The sequence below is a fragment of the Protomyctophum parallelum genome (genome assembly GCF_964188405.1).
Source record: "Protomyctophum parallelum genome assembly, chromosome: 17".
Classification (NCBI taxonomy): domain Eukaryota; kingdom Metazoa; phylum Chordata; class Actinopteri; order Myctophiformes; family Myctophidae; genus Protomyctophum; species Protomyctophum parallelum.
In genome coordinates this window covers 32,852,516-32,866,763 of record NC_139719.1, presented here as the reverse complement: position 1 = coordinate 32,866,763, position 14,248 = coordinate 32,852,516, and the positions used below count along the sequence as shown (strand labels likewise).

General features: G+C 44.5%; 1 protein-coding gene across 2 annotated transcripts in view; it reads right to left on the bottom strand.

Annotated features, from left to right (window-relative positions):
• Positions 1-7,583: 7,583 nt before the first annotated feature.
• Positions 7,584-14,248, bottom strand: part of ntn2 (netrin 2) — a 64,451-nt gene continuing 57,786 nt past the window's right edge. For both annotated transcript variants that reach the window (XM_083788270.1, XM_083788269.1), the window contains exons 6-7: positions 12,819-12,893; positions 7,584-12,483 (exon numbers count right to left, since the gene is read on the bottom strand). In XM_083788270.1, the coding sequence (XP_083644396.1) occupies positions 12,095-12,483; positions 12,819-12,893 (464 nt within the window). In that variant the 3' untranslated portion in view covers positions 7,584-12,094. The remainder of the gene's footprint in view (positions 12,484-12,818; positions 12,894-14,248) is intronic.

Genomic DNA, 14,248 nt, shown 5'->3' with positions numbered 1-14,248 from the left:
ATTACATTACATTACATTAAATTACAGGCCTGAGCCTTCTCAATCACGTGTAGGGACATGGTAAAACCCCAAACCATAGGGGTTCCCTTGTCATTACTCAACTGGCCAACCCACCAGCAACCATGCTGTGCCATGCCAAGCCTGGGAAACACTTGCACATACTGTTGCCTCTGACCAAGCATGACATCACAAACCAGAAGCAATCAAAAATGAACGCAATACTGTAAATAAAAGGGACTGTTTTGTTTTTCTTGCACCTTCATGACTCCAGCTGCAGCCCCCTAAATCCTAACGGACCCCCCACACATCCCCCCCCACCCATTAACCCCACATTATAATACACTTGGGAGAGACATGCAGCCCCTATTCTCCGTCATGTGGTTGTGACCGTGTGCCAAAGTAAGCCTGGCGATACAGTAGGGCCCTGGCAGGGGGCTTGTCAACACATAGTGGCTGAAGGTGGTGGTTTTGGGGGGTTGACAGTTGGGGCTGATGGGGACAGGTTGAGAGGGCTGAGGTTGAGGGGCTTGTGCTCTTGGCCAATCAGAATTGATCTGGGGAGGGGCCAAAAAGCAAGAGAAGATGAAGTAGATTTGAAGCAACAGCATGCTTTAATATTAATGATTGACAAACAAGACTATATGGTTAGATACCAATTCAATTCAGCTGTCATCTCGGACAAAAATAGTCAGCTGTCGATTACATATAAATAATACTTACAAATGGGAAGACCGCAGTAAACGTATTCCTGAATTGTGGGAATGCCCCAGAGTATAAAGTACTCTATGGTGTGCTATTCATGAGAGTATCAAGGCAAATCACAGGCCAGGATATTCCTTATACGCCTGGTCTTGTTATTCTGGGTGATCCATCACCGTTAAAACATCTCCCCGCACCTCTGGCAGACTGGATTCATACAGCACTTACATGCTGCACAGGAATATCATTGTTACATTTGAAAGTCTGAGGATTTGCCTCCAATACAGCTTGGAAATGTGGCTGCTCTAGAGAAATTATCTTTTAGGATCAATAACCAGGTGGACAAATATGATTTGAAGTGAGTCATATTGATATTATCTACAGTCTATCTACATGCCCTTTTGATTGTTCGCTTGTTATACATATGGTGGATGATGCTGCATTATTAGTTGTGAAAACTTCTATGGTCTTTTACCTGTCTTTAAAAGAAATGTGCTTTCATATGCATATATATCGTTGCTGTTTTGTATTTTGTTATTTTTCTAAATTCGATAGTCTTTGAATATATGTTTTTATTATGTATTATGTATTAGTATTATGCATACTTAACCTACAGTATTAAGACCTGAGGCCGATTCTACAAATGCCTTCTAAATCAGTAGTTCTAACACTTTCAAGATTTTTCTAAATTGTTTAGAAAGAGCAGTTCGCAACACGGCACGAAGTGACGCACTGTGAGCTTGTATATCAGCTGACACAGATGCTTTCCCGGCAGAATAATTGATTTCTCCTGGAATGATTTGGTCCAGTTATCACAAAACAGACACATCAAGCATGACACTTGGTAAAAGTTGATCAGATTAGGTTTCCAAAAATGACAAATATTTTCCTCTCTCTAAATGGTAAATAAATGGTAAATTGTGCATTTATATAGCGCCTTTATCCAAGGCGCTTTACATACAGTAGATAGATTCACACACACATTCATACACCGATGGCGGCAGAAACCATGCAAGACACCAACCAGCAGGAGCAATTAGGGGTTCAGTGTCTTGCTCAAGGACACTTCGATCCCGGAGCCCGGGTTCGAACGACACTCTACCCATGAGCCACCATCGCCCCCACGCTCTCTCTCTCTCAACATGGTTTCTACAGTACGATACGTGTCCTTTTATCATAAATTGAGATATCAAAACACAGGAAATTCAAGCTTACAAATAACTACTTGCTCTTGATGATTGCCTTTCCTCCTCCTCACAGGTTCTTTTGGGTACATGTTTTGGTGAATACAAGGTTAAAGCACTATATTCTGAGTGTTTCTTTTCCAGCACTTTAATAAAGAGGAAATGCATTTTCAGGTGCGTTGGCAATTTCAGCCAATAAGGAGAGAGTAGCCATTTATCAGCTTTCATAGTGTTCCAGTTTCAATTGTGCCTGCTCTTTGTGTTATCACTTCCAGTTTCACTTGTTTAATCTATACCCTGTCGGAGTTCTCACTCCTGATGGAAAAATTGGTATATCCTGACCTGAAAATGCATTTTTCTGTTTACTAAAGAACTGGAGAGACATGTCGCTGGTCCTGCTGCCACAGCGCCACTGAACAAACACTATAGTACTATACTATTTCACACATATTTTGACCAAAGATATTGCAGCTTACCCTACGTTTAAATGAACACTGAGTAAACAGTGGCCTACCTGTACTACTCCAGCAGTATGATGCGATGCGGTGCGAGAGTGTGGTCTCTAGTCAACACCAAAGTCGGGACACCCTCATGTCTAGCATCAGGGTCTTGAGATCGGCAGTTGTTAGTTCCGCTGGCGTTCTCGCAGTGCGTCTACGTAGGTGGTGCACCTCTTTCCTTTCCTGCCTCCCTGGGTTGGCTTCCACAGTGTCAGTGTAACTTCAATGAGGGAATGAGTCCATATCAGCGTGGTTTGATTTTTAGAATTTGACTGGACCTCATGGAACTGCAAGAAGACAGTTAAACACATAACAATGATTGAGACACGTTTCTGTCCAGCCTGCATCATTCACTATACAGGATAGGCTTCCTCTAGCTCTGGTCCATAGCTGCGTTGCCTTTAGAGCTATGTTACCGATGACTTCCAGGGCTTGCATGAATGCAGACCAGCCTCTCGTCTTTAGCGTAAATAAAAATAACGTTTTTGCTACTCACCAAAACAAAGGCGGGTTGTGTCATTAGAAAGTCTACTTTCCACCACACGTATAAACTGTACTTTTTGGCCAGAAAGGGATTTTGTATCATCGGAGGAAAAATATTCTCTATGAGGCTTTTCTCTGGGCAATATCGGTAGAGGGCGCAGTGGAGTAACTAAAAGTATTTTAGTACCCCTTTTGGCCAAAAAAGACCGTTTATACATGTGGTGGGGGGCTTCAGAGTGCTTCCACTGAGGAAAGTACGCTTTCTAATGACACAACCCACCTTTGTTTTGGTGAGTAGCAAAAACTGATTACGCTAAAGACGAGAGGCTGGTCTGCATTCATGTGAGCCCCGGAAGTCATCGGTAACATAGCTCTAAATGCAACGCATTAGAGCTATGGACCAGAGCTAGGCTTCCTCATTGCATTGACTAACAACTATACTGTGACTTGACATTACAGCATAATACATACACAGAAAATAACATCACATAAACACAAATTTGTTTTAAACAAAATAGCAAAAAATGCATGACACCAAATAGTTCTGTTGGTTCAATGGTTCTAAAATAGCATTAGGCCTACTACTATGTCTGACAGTGAGTTGAACTGAATTAATTCTTCACAAAACAGAGTAACACAGTAGCCGCTTGGGGTTGCTGCAGTCACTTTGTTAGCTTTAGCTGCTAAGCTCAGCTGCTAAGCAGGGCAGGCCAATTACTACACCAACCATTGTATTTTTCACCATCAACATACCCCCAGCTGGTTACACTAAATTAACCCACATTATAATATCTCACCTGCAAACAAGACAGTTAAACACATAACAATGATTAAGACACATGTATCTGTTGTCTCACTGACAGCTGTTTGAGTGTGCTGCGCTCGTTGCAAATTCCTGTGTTGCCTTGTGATGATTGGGGGGATTATCTGGGATCGACTACTTCAGTCTGATATACAACATGATGTGTGTGATGGCTGCTTTGCCGTTGTTGTTATGATTACTCTGAGTTTGAAAGTAAAGAAGAGTTGTGTTTAAGCTGTGTCATGGTCCACTGATTCACAAACACAATAGTGTCCAGCCTGCATCTTCAACACAGGCTTCCTTGTTGACTGACAGAATCCTGTAGCGCTCACTGGAGTGTAATGCCCCCTTGTGGCGCTAAATAGTAGGCCTAATGCATATAGCGCTTTTATCCAAAGCGCTTTACATAGATTGTGAATACAATACATTCACCCATTCATACACTGATGGGCAGATGGCAGAGGAAACCTATGCAAGGCACCAACCTGTACATCGGGAGCAATTAGGGGTTCAGACTTCAGAGTCTTGCTCAATAACACTTCGACACTGACTCTGGGGCCCGGGGGAGCCCAGGATCGAACTGGGAACCCCATGGTTCCCATCCAGCTGCTCTACCTGGGTGCCTGATGCAGTTCCACTTCCCACTCCCAGCCAGCCACGACCTTGTCTGTGACCCGTACAGGTCCATGTTTCTGATGTGGACCCCCCATGTGATACAGGTCTAGACGTCTAGTTCCATTCATAGCATTCTTGTGTAGACGCCATCCAGGGCGCACTCTGCTGTGAGCGTTCTGCGTTCATGTTTCAGCCCCATACAGCAGCACTGACTCCACTGTGTGAGTGTTCATGTTTTAGCCCCATACAGCAGCACTGACCCCACTGTGCGAGTGTTCATGTTTCAGCCCCATACAGCAGCACTGACTCCACTGTGTGAGTGTTCATGTTTTAGCCCCATACAGCAGCACTGACTCCACTGGGGCTACACCAACAACCACCTCTTGTGGTGTTCTCCGTGTCAGATGTCCACACTCTCCTTATCCCATGCAGGGCATTCCAGGCAAGTTCCCTCCGGACCTTCAAGATCCTGTTCTGTTGCAGGCTAGCAGTCCAGGCACAGAGATATTGGAATTGTTTGACTTATTTGTGTTTGTGCTGTGCCTGCCTGTCAATGTTCTTAGTTGTGTAGTTTGAACATGGCTATCACCTTGTTCTGTGGATTGCTGGACTATTGTGATTGGCATTGGTCTGATTTAATTGGAAAGGGTGGGGTTTCCAGGGAGGGAGAGAGGTCTCGCCACTCACTGAAGTGGTTATTGGGTTGTTGTTTTTTATCTCTAATTGAGTTAGAATAATGTTTCTTCGTTGGGATTCGGGATGCGTTGTCAGGCATTAGAGCCAATACTTTATATGGTATGCGCCTGGACCGCTATAGGCCAGCAGGCACCCCAAGTTAGAAGATTGTTTCAGTTTAAAAAATATATTCTTTTCACTTTTATCCTGGCCTGGAAAAAAATTAACTATTGTCCTCTTGTCCATCTTTGAGTTTTCCCGTTTTTATATTTGTACCAGTAGGCCTACACACAGATTATGTCCATGCATATAGGGTTGCAGCACATGGAGTCACTTTAATGCCACTCCATGAAAGCAAGACTGTTTGAGCCTCATCATCCTGTCATCTTTACCCCATGCTGAGCTTCAGGGAACAGAGATGGCCCATATGTCACCCACAACTTCCGCACTGTTTCAGTCAGGTCTGTGTCGGCCAGGCAGTTAGAAGCCAGGGGAGAGAAAGAGGGAGATGGAGAGAGAAAGACCCAAACGGAGGCGAATGGGGCCCCGCTGGCGCGTGTCTGAAATGTCACATGTCGGGGCGAGAATTTCCTGCGCGGCAAAGCCGCACTTTCAGCACGTCATTTGTCATCGCTTGGACGTGGAAAACAGGCTTGCTTGGGCCAAGAACACACTCCGAGTTCGATCTCTCCACCATGTACCAGTGTCCTGGGATATAAGAAGAGAAAACAGAGAGAGGACACAGTGAAAAAGAATAAGTGTGATGAAGTGGATAAAAAGAAAGGAGAGGCAGCAGCAGAATAATTGAGAGAGAGCAGGCCACAGCCTCCAGTGACGAAAGGGACAGAAGCGGGCTGGGGAGGAGGCCAGGGGGTGTCTGGAATCTAACACAAACCACAAACACATCTCACACATTTAATCATCTAAAGCACTATAGATGTAACTACTTAAGTTACTTTGATACAGTGTAAAACACTTTGTGGCTATGTCACTCCCTCCTCTGCATGACGGCTTTCATAATGTATAATTTAAGAGCAAAAATGAGGATGAGTGACAGAGCAAGGGTTTGAACTAAGGATCCATCAAATCACACAGTTCTGTTTCTCTGTCAGAGAGTCCTGACTCCCTACTCTCTTGAAACTGCAAGCTGTGACTAATAGTTCTAGCTGACCATTGAACCACAGTAACTTTGGACTTTCCAGAGGTTTCTCCTAGTGGTTATGAAGAGTTCTTTTTAGTTAAGCCAATTATTATTTTTCCAATGTGAATCATATTGGCTCACTTGCCAGAGAGGATCCCCTATCAGGATGTAGCTCCTCCGTTCCAATAAATCATCCCAAATCTTTGGTGTTAACTCGGCTTTAGGGGAGCAGAGAACTGCTCATATGTACCAGATTGTGACTGCTCATTTCACTGCAGGCCACCTTCTCACAGTCACAGGAGACAAATTGAGAGCTTATGGGGAGCATGCCAGATGTATGCTGGGAGGATAGGACATTGAGGCTGGATGTCAGTGCCTCCAGTGCGTGCGTGCGTGTGTATCATCTCAGCAGCTTCTCTCTTCTCCTGGCCTGGAGAAAGTGATGATAAATGGGTGATTTCCTGTAATTTACCTTTAGGGGGACGGATGGTGCTGGACTGTTTGGTTAGAGGGTGGAGAGAGAGCGAGAGAGAGAGAGAGAGAGCGAGAGAGAGAGAGAGAGAGAGAGAGAGGGGGGGGCGGGGCAGAGAGAGAGAGGGCAAGAGGGCGAGAAGGAGACAGAGCAAAAGAGAAAGAAAGGGAGAGACAGATAGAGACGTACAGATGGAGAAAGATAGAGAGGAGTCTGGGGATAGAGGAGTGGGGATAGAGGATAGAGCAGTGGGGATAGAGGAGTGGGGATAGAGGAGTGGGGAAAGGGGGTTGTGAAAGTTGGCCTCTGGAGTTGGATTTCCCTGAGGTGAAGTGTACGTCTCTGTGTGTGTGCGTGCATGCGTGCGTGCGTGCGTGCATGCGCGGGTGCGTGTGTGTGTGTGCCTGTTGTTTATTTACAGAGCTGCAGCTCCTATACTCTTGGTGGAGGATTAAGGCAGACCCCTGTACCCAGCACTGCCCCCATTCATGCCACAGTCTAGACCTCTCTGGGTTGAGTGGAAACACACCACACTGCTAACATCCCCAGTGTTAGTGTAACTCGGAGACCCGTGGACCGTATTTACAGTGAAGTTAACCACCAAACTCTATACAATTCGATGACCAGGGTCTCCTATAAGGGTCTACACTCTTTTTTCCCCCTCAACACCAAATATCTTTGCCAATATATTCGCAATATATTCAGCAAATCCATTTTGCAGAATGCTTGCCCATTATGACATACCCATCATTCATAGGGACACTAATAGGGATGCTAGGGTTCATGTGGTTAAATACAACCCATGATTGTATTAAGAACATAGTCTTTCACTGCTATAAGAGCAGTGTATGCACACTGTATATTGTTTCCAATGGTGCACGTACGCACGCACGCACGCACACACGCACGCACGCACGCACATACACACTGTCACACATACACACGACACCAATCTCACATACTTTCCTGAAGGAATCTAGCTGCGTTCAGAGATAAATAATCACTGCAAGGCTCATTAACTAATAATTTATTTTTTTATCATTCACGATTAAAAAGTCAGTGGTTCATTGCATCAGAGGAAAATGTACAGGGAAGACTTCGATATAATAACACAAGTGATGAACAGGCCTGGGGGGGAAGGAACCCATTGACTCACCCCCCTCCCAAAAAGAAAAGAAAAGGCAGGTGGACATTCTGGACAATGTTTGTTTTATGAGTGTACTATTATTCTGCAACCATAAATGATACAACAAAGCAGAATGTATAGTAGGGGTTGTTGGGTCAATTCCCATCTGTGAAACCTCTATGTGAAAAGCAGAGGGTCCAGTCAGCCCGTGTCAGCTCTCCTCATAGTCATTTAGAACGGCGCTGTTTGGCAACGGAAAACTGAAAGGAATACATTCTGTGTAATACTTGAACCACAGCTTCGGGTCATGATCACAAAAGCATATGTTTCTGGTTTCTGCATCCACATAACATCATCTGCTTTGTACATCCATACACGTCGAGTCATCTCAGGCCAAAGCGACGCTTTTTCAACGACAAAAAGCTTAAATGGCAAAGGCAGTTCCGTACATATTTACAGCATGGGGAATGTGCCACGGTTTAGCAAACAAGGCAAGTGTGTTGAAAAAGTGTGAGATAGAAAACAAAGGCCATAAAGAAAAGCGGGAAACGTATGTTTGATGATAGGACTTCAAATGAGAACCATCCAACACATTGGAGCTGTCTATTCACCTGCAACTCATTTGTTTACTCATATCATGTTTAATGAGACACGCACGCACACGCGCACACACACACACACACACACACACACACACAAACACACACCTGTGAGTGTTATAAATATACTGTGAAGGGGAGAAACAAAGCGTGGCAGTTATAGTCTCTGTTTCGCTGCCAAGTTGTTTGGCTTGTTAATGTAAAACGACAGGGAGGCTCTCACTATGAGGTTTTACTAAACAGCTTTCACGAGGGGCTATGTTTCACCCTGCTAAACAACATCTGGCTCTCTCCAACGTCTTATCTTTATTCCAATATATTCATGGTGGGATGCAAAGAGGAGCAAAGCAAGCAAGCACAGGAAGTAAATTAAAAAGTGCTATGGCTGCCTCTATTTCAGTGGTTCTCAAATTGGGTGCCGTGGCACCCTAGGCCAGGGGTGCCATATTTTGAACTTATCAATGTCACTTCAGTTTAACCACTTAAACCCTCTATATTTAGCAATACAGACCACCAAACCTCCTTGCCAAAGAAAGCTCACAACGCTTGTAGATCTGCTATTTTTGGTGAATGTTCCCCCCAGAATAGGGATGCTGCAGGGTTCAAGTGGTTAAATGTCAAGCATCTGTCGTAATGGAAACTACTATTATCTAAAGTTTTCCTCGTGACACATACTGTATCTTATGGGGAGAGATTTACATATTTACATACCGCCATATGACAGAAATGTGAGGTTGTATAAAGTAACAATGTAATTCAGGGGTGCCTTGGATGAAACAAGTTATTTACAGGGGTGACCTGAGACAAGAGCGTTTGAGAACCACTGCTCTATCCAGTGAGACTCCTGATTCCGACTGGAGTGAGAGGGCAGCATGGACACCGTTGAGAGAGGAGAGAGGCCTCGCGGACACGGAATCCCAACATCAATCATAGTGTCCCACGCCATACTCGCATACCAAGGCAAGTAGACTGCCACTACTGTAACAGCACCTGTTAGACAGGCTGCCACGGAGGGCCAACGCATCAATAATTGACTGTTTGGTTCTGCATTTTTGTGAAATTCCATCTGTGGGAATTGTGCAATGGCGAGTAGCGTCAGACCGTTGGATCAAAATGTTGATGTAGAAATAAACAAATTACCAATACTAAAATATCCTCAATTTTCGCATTGACAACTCTTCCGGTAAACAATGTCGAGCTTATTGTTTATTGAGAGTCATGCTCTCCTTTACCGCACATTCTTAACTTGACGACTTAATCTCAGAAGCGGTTACAATCACACCATAGGCTATGCTTGCATACGTGTATGAATTCACATTTTGACATTCGGGCATGAAACCAAGACCTAAAGAGCAGTACAGTTGGGGGATTTTGGACATGTGACAGTGGCACATATATCTAAGATACAAAATACATATTGGTTAAGTAAAAAAAAAAGAAGAAAAAAAGAAGGTGGTGAGTAGAGAGACACTTTTGGACAAACGACAAACCAAACATACCGCCACTCAGGCCATTCAGGGGAGCAGAACCACTAGCTAGCATAACATGCCTGTCGGCACACTGACGGCTAGGCTAGCCTGACATACCCCTCAAACTTGTGTGTTTATCTTGTACTCGGTTTAAATAAATTGTAATGCGCTTTACAAAATGAAATAACGGCAAAAGGCAGATAGAGACTATGAGAGCAACCAGACGGCTCCCTCTGTGGTTTTTCGTGGTTCCTGACTTCCATATTCTCTTAATTCAATTTAAAAACAGACGATGCTCATTTTGGCAATGGATGACAGGCACTGTGTTGGGGCAGAGATGGAGATGACTTGGGTAGTTTTCCTTTGGGTTGTGATGTTGACATTGGTTTAGTCCTTGGTCTGCACTCTGTAAATTTCACATTGTTAAAAAATAATAAACTGGCAAAAAACCCCACAAACATGCAAACATTAAAAAAGCACATGAAGATTGAAATATAATATTCTCACATCATAATACAATGAGGGAGTGCTTAGAACTTTCCAGCCTCATTCATTTTGTCAATATAAACTAGAGATATATGTGAATATGTCATTTATCCAACTGTTGTTTTCTTTTTACTGCACAATAAGGAACTCACATTTTAATCTCTTTTTTTGGCAAGCAACAGCCTGTCAGTCACAATAGACACATCATGAAAATGGTCAGATATTTAAAGAAATAAAGTTTGACATTCATCACGCGACAACATCTGGGCAACCACTTTCCAACCAAACAATGGAAGACATTATGCAGAAAGCAGAATGTGTCCTTAGTTGGAAACATGGGTATTGTTTTGCACTGCAAATCATTCACCATAGTTACTCGTGGCCATTTTGTTCTCACTTCATACTAAGGATGTTGAGAAACCCCAATGTGTAGAGATGAGGTTTCCCAACCCCTGAGTGTGAATATGGTCAGTTGGTCCACTGCATCAGATCTTCTGACGAGAAGACAAAAAAGAAATACTTTTGAGTCATACTAATGCCTGACTATACTGTATATGTCCCACTCCTGAGAGGGACTTGAGTTGAGGACGTTATGGATTTGACAATCTAACACGTAAAGACATAGCAGGGGTAATGGCATGGACAAAAGAAATTCGGTGTGTAGCGTTAGTCCGACATCCTAATAATCCGACTACCCAATATTCCGACCATAGAGCCCCATACTAACTATCCCTAAGCCCTAACCACACACGGAAGCCATGTGTGAGTCTTAACCGGCCACGCAGTTGGACTAACGGGATGTCAGACTAACGCGTCAAGTGCCCCCCCCCAAGAAGACACTACACCGGGTATATAAACTCTACTATAAGCAGTGGCATGAAATATTTGCAGTTGTAAACGTCACTATAGGCAGTTCATTGCGTCAGGGTTCTCTGGTGGCAGCAGCAGAGGAGGTGACATTGAGGTTTGCTGTGGAAAATGTCCCCGTTCAGGGAGCCCTTGGCTTGTGTCCTCATGGGCCAAGGTTGTTTCTGTCATGTATCATGATGACCCATGAAGGCTACATCAGAGAGGCGAGCCAGATTAGGCCCAGTATTTTTTGCATGAACAACATCAAGAGGTTCTCACTTTAGCCCACAATTTTCCGGACATCGTCAGGTTTGTTTGGACAATGACATGCAACGGGAGCCACATTTGGGACTTTGTCCAGTTCATCTTTTGGAAGGTTGTAGTTTTGTGGCCACGGTGAAATGAGTCTCTCTCTCTCAGATTCAACAAAGCGCCCCCATCATTTGAAAATCCTCAGAGAATGGAAAATGAAATGTTTTGAATGGCATGTGAATATGAAAAGAAGAAAAAACACGGCTGGGGGAAATCAGTCTGGAAACATTTGGGGAGGTAGGGGACAGGTAGTTTGAGGAGGAGTGGACATTTTCACTCACTAGTCAATGGAGAGGATGCTGCTTTTGTCTACACTTCATACCCTTTTTAATGGTCCCTTTTGAAGGCAGACCAGTTGAGAGAAAGACAAGTGACACTCAGGTGATAAAACTTGAAAAATAAAAATGAAAATAATTATACAATATACACAAAAAGTGGTCCTTAAAACAGGCAAGGTACATGCAGTCTTTGTAATGTGCAGTGTCCCCGTGATGACTGGAGACCAGGGAATTGGGGTGGGGTGGGGGGCGGGGAAGGGGGAGTGGACAAAAAGGTTCAAACTTGGGTCCTATCCTGCCAAATAACCAAGGGCTAGGAAGGACGTCGTAGAGTCAGGGTCCAGGGTCAAGTTTAGGGGGCGTGACGGGGTTGAAAGGTCGGGGACTGAACGGGGGCTTTCCCATCACGCTTTGCCACATTTGCCCTTCTTCTCTTTGCGCTGGAACTTCCGCAGGCGCCGCGTCCAAACGTCCCGCCACTGGATGACCAGGCTGTTCTTATCGGCCAGAAGGCCCACGCGCTCCGCACCCGCGGCGTTGGTGGCTCCTCCCCCCGGCCCGACCCCTGGCCCCGCCCCGGGGCCGGCCCCGCCCTCCGCGCCGCCCATCACCAGGAAGCGCTTGCTCATCTGGATCTTGGGACACTTGCAGGCCAGGTCCTTCATGTGGATCCACAGGATGTTGTCGCCGCGCTTCAGCGGGTCGCCGCGGCTCTTGTACACGGACACCACGTTGACCGAGAACTTGGCCCAGTCGCCCACCGTCTCCATGTCCAGCACGTTCACTTGGACCGCTGCACACAAATAACACAGACAAATAAGAAACGTTAGTATTTTTTCCCTACAACGTAACCATTTATGCCTGGATAACACTGACTGTGTGTGTGTACACTGTACACACACACAGTTAGCATTTGCCAAACCTCTGTGGACATCACTTTTGTTATGGTGGTGTGGGAGCATTCCTTTTGTCTTCACATAATTATATATGGGCACGTGGCACGCCCATATATGGGAATTTCGGTCGGATCAAAATCCTATCACACAAAGATTTGGCGGAAGACCCCTGCTGTATGACACAATCAGAGGAGCCTTCCCACACATCAATCAGTCCACCTTATTTACTTACCATAATCTTTCTTGCAGTACTTCTTCATGTTGATCTTGAGGTTGCCCTTCACCGGTTTACAATAGGACTCGCAGTCTGTGAACACAGTTTACAATACGGTTTACAGTAGGACTCGCAGTCTGTGAACACAGTTTACAATACGGTTTACAGTAGGACTCGCAGTCTGTGAACACAGTTTACAATACGGTTTACAGTAGGACTCGCAGTCTGTGAACACAGTTTACAATACGGTTTACAGTAGGACTCGCAGTCTGTGAACACAACAGTACCGTCGTTGACTCGTTGGACGCTTGCTGACAATCACAGTGGGAGCCGTCATACTCATTACACACATGACAGGGCACTCACTCACTTACACTGCAATGAGAAATATCATGGCATGGTTACATTCTGAGGATCCTTTCACACATTAGAACCGTGTTACTGCATGGCATGGGGTACTAGGGTTGTCTTGCAGTACTTAAGGTGTAACCTATGCATTTTTAACCTAAGGGTGGACAGCAGTGAACACGCACGCACACACGCACACACAAATAATTTAAGCTCAGCTAATAATTATGCTTATTGAAAGGATATGAATTACACATTTTTTTTTTGCTTAATTTGTTTAAATCCTAAAAAAAAAAAAAAAAATAGTGCAGCTTCTATATACCATTTAGACAGTTTGTCTAAGTTTGTCTAATAAAACAACTTTGGGATGCATGTGAACGCAAACGCAGACCTGCTACTGACACCAGCGAAGGCTCCAAGATAAACTGGAGCTGGCTGAAAGTAGAGAAATGTTGGGCTTGGTCCGCTTCTCTTTTTTCTTTTAAATGGGGGAGGGGGGGGGGGGGGGGTGGGTAAAATACAACCTCCGACAAAATGACACATAAAGCCCCCGCAGTACCCGGTGACTCGGGAGGCAATTTAAACATACCAGCAGGAGAAAAAGTGTTCCGTTTGACATGTTTTCTGGGGGCCTGAGAAAAGACAGAGCGCGGTGGAAGTGGTCATGGTTGGATGGAGGTGAATAGGCCCTGGCTGGCCCTTGGCTGCCAGCATGACGATGAAGACCACACACTGGACACACTGACCCTAGCTGACCATCAGTGGCGGAAAAATAACTCAAAATGATTTACTTAAGGCAAAGTATCAATACTGCAATATAGGAATACTCTGTTGCAAGTAAATGGCCAGAATTCAACATTTACTTGAGTAAATGTACAAAAGTATTGGTATCAACATGTACTTAAAGTAGGCTACCAAAAGTAAAAGTACTCATTATGCAGAATGTCCCATTTCAAGTTTTCAAATGTATAGAAATATTTTGAAAATAGCAGATCTACAAGCTCACAATGCCCACAAGATCATACAAAGTAACTAGTAACCAAAGTTCTCACATAAATGTAGTGGAGTAAAAGTACAATATTTGGATCCAAGATGTAGTG